The sequence below is a fragment of the Aquila chrysaetos genome, chromosome 9 (assembly GCF_900496995.4).
Source record: "Aquila chrysaetos chrysaetos chromosome 9, bAquChr1.4, whole genome shotgun sequence".
Lineage (NCBI taxonomy): Eukaryota > Metazoa > Chordata > Aves > Accipitriformes > Accipitridae > Aquila > Aquila chrysaetos.
This window is the reverse complement of record NC_044012.1, coordinates 21,135,795-21,146,766: the sequence shown is the minus strand read 5'-3', so window position 1 is coordinate 21,146,766 and position 10,972 is coordinate 21,135,795. Positions and strand designations below refer to the sequence as shown.

Sequence of the window (10,972 nt, the reverse complement as noted above, 5' to 3'; positions counted from 1 at the left end):
CAATTGCTTTCCACCACTGGATCAATGAGAGGAAAGAATTATAGCTCGACACTTACAAGAATAATTTCTTTTGAATCTGAAGAGTAACTTGGACATTAGCTGTACTGAGACTGAATCACCTCTAACAGTTGTACTGAGTATAATCAAAAGTATAACAGACTATAACACAGCTTGCTCAGTGATAAACATTCACATGTGAAACAAGAACAGGGCTTTGAGTCACTCTGTTTAGCTTTCTCCCCCATTGTCTCAAATTCAAGCCATGAACAGCTATCCCTACAAGTGTTTGGTTTCCATGCTTTGAATTTGAATATACCCTGCGCTGCTCATGCAGGAACAAGAAGGGATGGCTGCAGGACCTGTGCTGTCCTGTACATGAGTTCCTCTCTCACACCAGCCACCAACTTGGTTTGTGTCAACAAATTTCTTATAGTGCTGTGTATGCTAACGGGGGGGGGGGGGGGGATGGGACACAAAATAACAAAAAAACACCCTGAAGATTGGGAACAGAAGAGGAGCAAATATAATTAACCCACAGAGATGATGTTGCATTTAGCTTAACAGAGATTTGGCTGTTGGAGGCTACTAGAGCACATACATGTTTTGACTGTTTCTTAGACAAGCTCTGTGCTTGTGACCACTTAGTGTCACCCTGATTCCTTCTTGTGGAAGAAAACCTCAGATATCCTGGGTAGACAACTTCATGTCCACTCTGAGCTGCTGGAGTACTACAGCAGGCTTGTGCTGGGCCCGAGGAACTGAAACCGTCTGCATTGTCTGTTCTCGGGTTGCTTCCTGGAAGCCCTTGAGATATGAAAATCTGCAGGGACTTCTAGAACAGCTACAAGATTACAGATCTTGTCTGGCCCTTTCGGGTCTCGTGCTTAATGTTTTTTTAAACGTGTAAAAGGCTCTCTACCATAGCATGCTGCCCCCCAAAACCATGTATACACTTTTGAAGTTTTTAATGGATTAAGAAATGCTATGTAATGAGACAGTGTGGCTGATAGCAGCATGGTAGATAATACGGAGAAAAAGCTGTGCCTGAACAACATACAGTTGAGTGCCTATAGCGTTGTCCGTATGCTGATAACAGCATCTTCAGAACTAATTTCACAAAGACAGTTTTTAAACACTTCCTTTTATGTATGTAGGCTTGGGTGAGTCATGCCTTGTGCTTAGTTAAACTTTCTCCTCATTGCTCAACATTAGGGATAATAACAGTGCCTGACTCTTTACATAGAGATCTCAAGAGCTTCATCTGGAGATCTCGAGTCATTTGATAGGTAGGGGAATTGAGGCATGAGAGGTGAAGTGATATACCCAAAGTCATTTAGCAGGCCACAGGCAAGGCGGGAAGAAGCACCCAGTCCTGCCCTCTGCTCATCAGACAATGGAGACTGAGTTCAGATAATATTTCTTTTCACATTTTGTGCTGTCACTGGTAAAATGAAAAAAGGGTTTTTAATATAAAAGCTGCATAGTTCCATTGCCAAAACATGTATAGATAGCACAGAATCATAGAAATGTATACCTACTTCGCTCATCACTGTTTCCAATAACCAGTATGAAAGTCAAGTAGCCTTCTGGGATAATCTGGTTTAGTTCTCTAATTGTGTAGTTCAGCCTCCATTGTGTCATTGGAAGAATAATTGGTTCTGTTGTCCTCGAGTTTCATTTCATTTCATGTTGGTTTCTAGAAAAACACCTGTATTCCCCTGGTTAATTGGAAGAATTTAAACAGATTTTCAATTCACTATGATGTTGTGTTTTCCTAAAACAGTGCCAAGCTCCGTAATCAGAGGCTGCCTTTGCTACATCAGACTCTTGTACCTGGTATCATGCTGTACTTCCATAGTTGCATGTCCCTGATCTTTGTATGATTAGTTGCTGGCATGCAAGTGTCAGAAGAGTGTATTCAGGTGGATGTCCAGGCTGTATAGGCCATGCTTTTGTGGGAGATGCTGCACACGTATGTTAATGAAACAAAGACTATTTCTTTGTGAAGCACACTGTTAAACTGCTAGTGCTCAAACCCAGAAATAGCCCAGGGTGTCCAAATCAGCCAGCTGGGAAAGGATGGTTGTTTTCACTGGCTTTTTCGTTTAGGCCTGCCCATGAAGACTTAGGTCTTTTGTTGCACTGTGGTAGTAACCCAGGTCGAAGCAGAGGTGTGAACACAGCTATTCCAGTGCGAGAGTCACTGTGACTAGGGTGCTTGCAGGGGAGGCTGGAAATTTGGTCTTCAACAGCTTCAGTGCGGGAAGGGTCTCGTCTGTCCTGTCTGAGTACTCGAAATGCTTGGGAACAACAAAGGCAGGCAGGAGTCATGCTCTGATAAGGGAGAGCCCCATCCAGTTATTTCAAGTAGCACCTGCAGGCATCTTCTTTTAGGAAAAAGGTTTCAGCTTTGGTATCTGGAGTGAACAGATGCATCTGTCTTGTAGCCTGGTTTAGAGAAAAAAAAGACATCAGGTGCTGCTTCCTCCCTCATACCTGCCATGCTTAGTATTTTTTTAACTGGTAGGCAGCTTCCCACTCAGAATGCAAAGTTAGATCATTTTGTTTAACTGTTGTGGTAGGGCTCTTATCTCTCTTTGTGTGCTAAGATGTTTAGGTATCAACTTTGGATTTAGCCAAGTCCTGAAAGCTGCGTGTTGTCGCATTTGGAGTACCTACATCCATCTCTGCATAAAGTGCTTCCCCAGATGTGAATTGACTCCAATAGCTCACGGCCCTCTGCATTGCCATGTTCCTCATTAGGGTCGTTTTGGGAGTCCTGAGATAAGATAGATCTTTATGCTGATGTATGCAGGCTAGACACGAAAGGCTGCTCTGGAGGTGAGTTAGAGCATTTCAGGATGGTTTCCGCATGTGACTGTGGCTCCATGAACCGATCAGCAATACCCCATGTCACTGGTGGAATGACTTCAGTGAGGATATTCTGGCTGAGAGCACTGGTTGTAGTAGTAGGGAAATAAAAATGAGTCTGGGGGAAAGAAGTCAATTCATCTGCTCAATTCCTCCCCCCTTCCTGAATTTTGTAGAACCCATAAGCATAGACCTTGCGTAAGTGGATTGCATTTCACACCTAATGTGCATAATTATATCTTGCAAACAGTTTATTAATGGATCTATAATCATAGAGTAGCTCGTATATACATAACACTGGTGTTTGATTATGCTGCAGCTGCCATAGATGAATGGATACGCAGGAGTCTTGCTTATTAGTGTCTCACATGTGTGAAGTCTAGAGAACAATGTAACATCGGTGCCATGCAGTTGTTCAACAAATACTGCTACGTAGGGGAAACCAGATGTTATAAAGACATGGTAGAGAAGGGTTATAGAAAGAATAGTATACACAGGACTTGTCACTTGAAGAAAGCTCCCTTTCTCAAAAACACCAGATCTGTAAATCTTTGAATGGTATTCTGTCTCAATTATACATGCACTATAAACATGTTAGATCTTATTTTGGAAAGGGGTCTGGTCTGAGAAATCGCTCTGGAAACAGCATGCCTACAAGGCTTGACCATTTCTATTTTCTGAAGGTGACTCACCCAGAGGCCTGATGAACAGCCTAAGTTCTTGTGAATCAACAGACCAAGGATTTGCAGACCAAGGTAAGTCTACTAATATTTGAGCAGCCAGAACTACACTGAAAGGGTTTGCAGAGATATCACTGAGACACCTTTAGGAAGCAGTTATGTTTAGTTATGCATGAGGAAAAAGATTCTAGCTCTTCTTGGTGTGTTGATGATATAGCGCTAGAAGCAAAAAAAAAAAAAAAAAAAAGTTTTGGTGAGGTGCAGAATTCCCATGAGTTTGTATCCCACCTCTAACATGATAACCTCAGCTTTCCCTCTCATGTCTCCCAGCTACCACCTGCGAAGCTGCTTCTGATCTATGTTGACTGTCTGGCCGGTGGCCAGCGACTCTGGCCAAACAGGGTAAATAACTGTGGAAATTATGCTCTAGCCTTTCTTGCAGCAAAGACATTAATTTGCATGCCTCTCCTCTGTTTAGTTAGGAACAAAAAAAAGTATGAGCTTCTCTGTCTTTAAGACCTGAATTGCCTTGTTAAAGGTTGGGGGCTGCATGGGGTAGAGAGAAGAAGAGCTGGTCCAATTTTATAAGCTTTCCTTGATGAGAAAACAGGCCTAAAATAATTGTTTTCTCCCAGTTATATCTGTAACAATATAAAGGAATCAGTCCCCTTCACTAAGGAGGTATTCTTCAGAGCAGAAGAATTGTTTGTTTGTTTTGTCAGCTTAGCATATAGAAACTGGATAAATTCAGAAGAATAATACGATACAGTGCCACTGTCTTCCATCTCACCCCTTCCAGCTATCCTGTTTCTGCATCAGACCAACTGAGGCAACAAACAGAGGCAGTGTCTGATCTGTTACAGACTTTCCGATAATATTGACTCACTTTATTTAAAACAAAACCTTTGCAGTGGAGAGATGAAAACTCCAGGATGACAAACATTAAACAAATTGCTATGTGGAGGAAAGCAGTCAAATTTAATGTTGTTTCCAAAGTCTTGAAAAATATATGCCAAGGTCAAAACCCCAAACTTGCTAGGTGATTATGTTTCCCGTTTCTTATTTTAGGGCTTTACAACCACTCGTCTTGCTTTTGATCTTGGTAATTTTTTTTGCAAATTGTTGTTTTGGAAGAAGGCACAGTCAGTTTGGGAGGGGGTGAGGAGATGGGAACTGGGTGATGTACTAGCAAGTAGTGAAAGATTGTTGGGGGTTAAGAGAGCAGATTTCTACCTTATGAACTTGGCAGTTCTCCTGCAGGTCTATGCTCTTGGTATTGATCTTGCTGTAAGATGAATAGTGATATGGATTTTTTTAAAGATGTCTTATTTTGGGACCTTTAAATGTGCCTGACATTCACGAGAATTTCTCTTAAGGGGTTGGTATTAAACTAATCAAGATAATATAGAACATTTTTATGTTTTCAGTTATTTTCCTTTCAGACTTGGTTATTATCGAAGAAAGCTTTTAAAACAGTTCTTTTAGTGCTTTTAACTTCTGAATTTACACGCATATCTGCATTACAGTAACACACCAATAATGGGAAGATACAGCCTAACCACATACGGAGTTACTGCCTAAATCTGCAGTTCACAAATGTATTAAACTTCTCTTAGAAGTTTTTTTTCTAAATGTAGAAAATATTCTACAGGTTTTTTTAATGAAGTCTGTATACAATTAGTTAAGGGATGCAGACACTTCCCTCATTTTTTTTATTAATTTGCTCGTACTTGATTCAAATCATGCCTTCTGGCTAACCTTAGCATTGCCCTCTTCTAATTTGCATGAGTACGTGTGAAGTTAAGATCATAATACTGAGAGATTAGAAAACCTCATTTCTTTATCAAAAGATCTAATACGCTCTAATATTTTTGTGTTGGCAATAGGTATTGTAATATCCAACTGTTTTTTGGCATGTGCAGCTATCCTTAGGATGCTCCAGAGCTGCTAAAAACCTGGGGGGGGGGCGGGGGATGTGGTTGTAGAGAGCAAATAATCAAGGTATGTATGAAAAAAATGGATTTAGGGACAGGTGATGTATGTCCTGCTGTGCTCCTTGATTGAATTAGTGCCTGTAAAATGCCTGGTTGTGAAGATGAAGAAGCAAGAGTTCAGGCTGCAGCCTTGGTGCTGTGTTTTTAGCATGCCAGTTAAGTGAACTTTTGAAGTGCTGGTGAACCCAAGCGCTGTTTTTTGGGTTTTTTTTCTTTTTTTGCTCTAGGCCGACACCAAGATTTCAAAGACACCCAGCAGCCCTGCTGCGCATTTTGAAGTGGTGGGTGCTTCTGCTCTCCTCGGGAACAGGCCCCTCGCCTGTGCTCTGTGTGCTGTTCGGCTGCTGCTCTCCCACCACCGAACAGGGGCAGGGACCGAGGCAGCCCCGGACAGCCGTGTTTGGCGGAGGTGTGGGGGGTCCTTTGCCAGCGGTGGGGTACGGTTCTGGGACCATCCTCTGGGCTAAGCCAGGCCTTCACGCTGGCTCCTGGGCCGGGGTCAGCCCCCGCTGACCGTGAGGGGAGCCAGAGACCGGCGCGACGCCAGCACCGTCCCTCCCTACCTGCCCCCTCCTCACCGCCACCGCCCGCGGGCTGGGGGTGGCGGGGAGGAGGCCACGACGCGGCCACCTCTCCCTTCTCCCAACGCGAGCGGGACGGCGGGAGCAGGTGCAGGGGGCGGCCCGGCAGGGACCGCCGAGTCCCCGCCGTGAGGGGATAGCTCCCCATCGGCGGCGGGGGGCGGCCTCTGCTCGCCCGCGGCAGGGCTGAGGCTGCTCCCCTCGAAGCAGGAAGCCGGAAACCATCGAGACGAGCCGCGTTAAACGCGAGGGGGGGCGGCGGCGGCGACCCCGCTCCCCTCAGCCCCGAGGGGTGAGTCAACGCCCGGGTGGGGGGACACTGACTCACCCCCCCGCCACCCCACCCCGCTTCCCGCCTCGGAGGGAGGCGCGCGAGCCCCCGCGGCGCATGCGCGGCGGCGGCGGAGTTGTGAATGGTGCGGCTGTTCGGCCGGAGTTTACGAGCCGGGGAGGAAGTCGGAGAGGGAGGGAAGGGGGGGGCGGGAACGGGCAGCGCGCGGCGGCGGCGCGAGCTCCGGCGGCGGCTGCTGCTGCTCTGCGCGCGCGGCGCGGGGGGGGGGGGGGGGGGGAGGAGGAGGAGGAGGGAGGAGGCGGGGGAGGGAGGGGGGGCGCCGCCGCCGGCGGGGGCTAACAAAGGGCGAGGCGAGCGCTGGGGCTGGGACAGCGCGGGGCGGGAGGGAGGGCAGCCGGCGGCGGCGGCCCCACCACCATGCCGCGGGTCGTCCCCGACCAGCGGAGCAAGTTCGAGAACGAGGAGTTCTTCAGGAAGCTGAGCCGCGAGTGCGAGGTGAGGCGGCGGCGAGGCCCCCCCCCCCCCCCCCCTTTCCTCCTCCCCTCCGCCCGCTCGCCGCGGGGAAAGTTTCCGCGGGCCGCGGAGGAGCCGGGGGGGAGCCCCGCGCTTCGCCTCACGCCTCAGCCGCGGCGGGGGAGCCGGGCCGGGCGGCGCGGGGAGGCGCAGTCTGTGCACTCCGCTGCCCCCTTATCGCCGGGATTGGCCCCTCCTGATTGCGCGCCCTGTTCTCCGCAGATTAAATACACCGGCTTCAGGGACCGGCCCCACGAGGAGAGGCAGGCCCGCTTCCAGAACGCCTGCCGCGACGGCCGCTCCGAGATCGTAAGTGGCGCCGCGCTCCCCTCGGGGCCCGCCGGGACCGGGCCGGGGCGGCCGCCGGCGCCTGTCAGCCGCGGGCGGGGGAACGGCCGGCACCGGGCCCCTCCGCGCTTTGCTCACCCCCCCCCCCCCCCTTTTTTTTTTTTATTAAATAAAAAGTTTCGGGGAGGCTTTGAGGAGGAGCGCTTCCAAGTAACTAAGCTAAAATGCTTGGCGCTGGGTGTGGCGGGAGCGGGCGGTGCGCGGTGCACGGCCGGGTCTGGGTGGCCGCGCCGTGCTGGAAAGTTTTCCTTCGGGGGAAAAAAAAATTAAAAAAATTGCATCTGCCTCCTTTCAATAGCCGAGGGAAAGGAGGCTTTCGTTAAAAGGCAACACTTCTCTCCCCCGAAGAATAGTGCTTTTTCGCAAAAAGGTGTCAGCTGGCTCTGCCTTGGCTAGAGCAGTAAAAGTGCCGTTGGGTTAAAGGGGGGTGATAGGTAGGTGAGGAAAATCTCTCGGAGCGTTCAGAGCCACCCGTGAGTGTGAACTGGCTGTACTTCCTTCCCAGGGCACGTGTTGCAATTGTAAGCTGCTTATTTCAGTATTCAACTTTTTTTCTCCCCCCCCCTTTTTTTTTTTTTTCGGAAACAGTAGCTTTCAGAAATGAGTAAAATTTGTTCAGAAGGCACTAGCTAAAAGTCTCAAATGAGCTGTTTGATGTGTTTGTGAACTAAATCAAATGCTTTTAAAATGAGGCTTTGAAACTCACAACCTCAGCCCTGTTTTTCTCATTCATTAAGGTTAGCTACAGACTATTCTCTTCTTCTGAATTAAGAAGTGAGATGAAGTATGGCTCGGAGTAGTCAAGAACTGACTAGTTATTTCCTGGTTTGATTTCTGCTATGTGTTCCTTCTATAGGACCAGTATCCCAGAGCACTGTTGTTAAGTTCTTAACTCTTCGCTGTTCTTAAAATGCAGAAGTAACCTCTTTTTCATTTACAGCATACAAGGAAAGACTAGGTAAAAATTCCCTTCCTGTAAAAAATAGCCCCTACTTTCACCAAGTCCAGTTTACGATAATTCTTTAATTTCACATGGTATTGATATTGCTAGTCAGTTCATAATAAAATTATTCTTATGCATGATGAAATTACTCTTATGCACATCCAAACAAATATAATTGAATACCAGTTACTGCAACTGATCTTGTTCATTTGCGTTTGTGAATAAAAGGGTATACACTCAAGTACATGGTTATCTTTTACTGAGTAACTTTATTTTAGCTGAACCTTTATCCCTGCTTGTTACCTGTGGTCTTAGAACCTGTAACATTATTTTGTGAGAGGTCCCCTGTAGTCAGTCTCTTAATTTTACTGGTTTTTTTACATTCATTTTTCATTGCGCATGTTTGCTTCCTTTAAAAAGTCACCAGGGAAACAATGGGTGGGTAAGGAAAACGTAGGTTGCTAGCATTTGAAGTTCCTGGCCAGGTGAAAGTGCATAGTATACCTGAGTTCTTCCCTAAAAAAAAAAAAAAAAGGAAACGTAGCTTATAAACTAGCTTTGTAATGCAGCCTATGCAGTTATTTATATAAATGGGAAATCACTGTAGTTTTACCTTTGTGCTTGTAAGCCTGCTGCTATCTTTCTCTGCCAGAACTTCATCCCTTGGAAGCAACCAGTGATGCCTGTTCTACGTATTTTTACTTCTACTTAATTATAAAACAGCCTCTAAATTTCTTGATCTGAAACATATGGTTTTGTTTTGTGACCAGGGCACAAGTAGTCAGGTTTATTTAGAAATGTAGCATGTGTAATGACTGATGTTAAAAAGAGCTAGCAATTTTACCTTTTTTTAGTCCTGAATGTTTTTCCAGACGTCAAGGATTTATTCTTTTATCTCCAAAGGGAGCCTTTGCAAATGACCTTACGTATTTTTTAAGCAGGCAAAAAAACCCAGAGAACAGCTTAGGGATTTAATGTTGAACTGGCAGTAGGTTGCTGGTTACCTCTGTCAAATAACTCTTGATTGAATGAAGAAAATAATTACTAGTATTACTGAGAAAGTAACTGTGAAATATTAAATAAGATTTCGGGTTAACTTGAAAATAACTTCACATGTTCAGTTTGTTTTGGGACCCTTCCTAACTACCTATTTGTTTGGAAGGTACTTGTATTTACATTGTGTACATGTGGGTCAGATCACCCTTGTACTCCTGATAAGCTTTCTGCAAAATTTGAGGCATATGTGTATGCCTCAAAATACGATAGCATTTTGGACTGAGCTTAAAAAGGCTGTGTATAAAAAAATTGTAATTTTCTCACTTTCAAGTTTAAGACCAAGCTAGCGGTGGTTTTGGGTTTTTTTGTTGTTTTTTTGGTTTTTTTTTTTTGTTTGTTTGTTTGTTTTTTAATTTGCCTTTACTAGAAGAAAATTGTTGGGTTCGGTGTAGTCCTGTGTGGTTACTAGCAAGACTGTTCTGGAGTTTTTCAGTATTGACCTATGATTTTGATTTGAGAAGCATGTGGGTGTTTTAATTGGATGGGTTTATCTGTTCAAAGGGAGGGAACAGGCTTCAAAAATCCAGAGAATAAATATCTACATAGCTTTTTAAATAGCCTATGGTTTAAATGTTGCCTGCATGACTCCATGAGGATGTGGGAATTTGTGTACTTGAATTTTCTTCTTTTTTCTGATATTTTTCCCATGGTTTTTCATGGCCCTCTAGCACAAGTTGGGGGGGTGGAAGCAGGGAGGTGTGGGCACTTCACTGTCTCCCTTGGTTTCTCGGAAAGCAAGTACAGTACTTCTGACCCAGTATCCTTGGGGCCTGCAGAAACTGGAGTGGTCCGGAGGGCTGCAATGGTCAGCTGGTTTACACTCGAAGATCTCACTCTTGGCATTTTGTTTTAAGTGTAGAAATTAAGGAGTATAAAACACGTATTTGCTAAAGATGCTCAGAGGTGAGAAGGTTGTTCTTGCAAAGACTAAGTGGTGATGATTTATGAGTCAGAAATATTTGGAGATAGGTATAATGTTTTTGTTGGATCTCTAAATAGAATCACTTAGAAAATAAAGGGATAATAGAAGCTAGTCAGCCTGATCCTGATGGTCTGCAGCCGTCGCAGTTTTGATGCTTCCTATTTGTGCAAGTGTATCCTCAATAAAGCTTCTATTACATTGATTGAAATGTTTGTCTTTGCGTATTGTAGGGCAAACAAATATTAATGTACCAATACAATATCCCCCCCAGTATTAGTAGGACCGATTCATCAATTTTAATGACATTGAGAATGTGCTTAACAGGAGATTTAAAAAAAAAATTTTTTTTTTAAATCTGCTTTTAAGCATTGTCTGGTATGGAACCTGATTGCAGAGTATTAGTCTCCCTTGGCGGAGGGGGAAAAGTCAAGACAAAGCACTTCTACTTTCAAAATGGGAGGTATTAATCCTGTGACAGACAGTGTTGCAGTACATGACCGGAACTATCTTAAATGACATGTAGAGCTATTGTGTCATAGGTAGCAGTACAGTTATACCATAAAGTTGCTGAATTCTGGGTTGCTTGAAAGGGATCTGCTTGTCAGGAAATTCCAACTGTTAGAGTAGTATTTGTATAGCTTTTAAGAAAAACTGTATTCTGGATTAATGACCATTTAAATCTAAGTGATCACAGTAATCCATACAGTTATTTGATTGCACCAAATTACATTTAACCCTGGGATTTTGAGTAGAGCTGTATTCTGGGAGCACG

General features: G+C 45.1%; 1 protein-coding gene across 3 annotated transcripts in view; it reads left to right on the top strand.

The window, feature by feature from the left end:
• Positions 1–6,642: 6,642 nt before the first annotated feature.
• The window catches only part of CBFB (core-binding factor subunit beta), a 44,351-nt gene continuing 40,021 nt past the window's right edge, over positions 6,643–10,972 (top strand). The window contains exons 1-2 of one of the 3 annotated variants that reach the window (XM_030025734.2): positions 6,643–6,913; positions 7,154–7,240. In XM_030025734.2, coding sequence (XP_029881594.1) covers positions 6,836–6,913; positions 7,154–7,240 — 165 coding nt within the window. In that variant the 5' untranslated portion in view covers positions 6,643–6,835. The remainder of the gene's footprint in view (positions 6,914–7,153; positions 7,241–10,972) is intronic. The other 2 variants (XM_030025736.2, XM_030025735.2) reach the window with 2 other exon arrangements.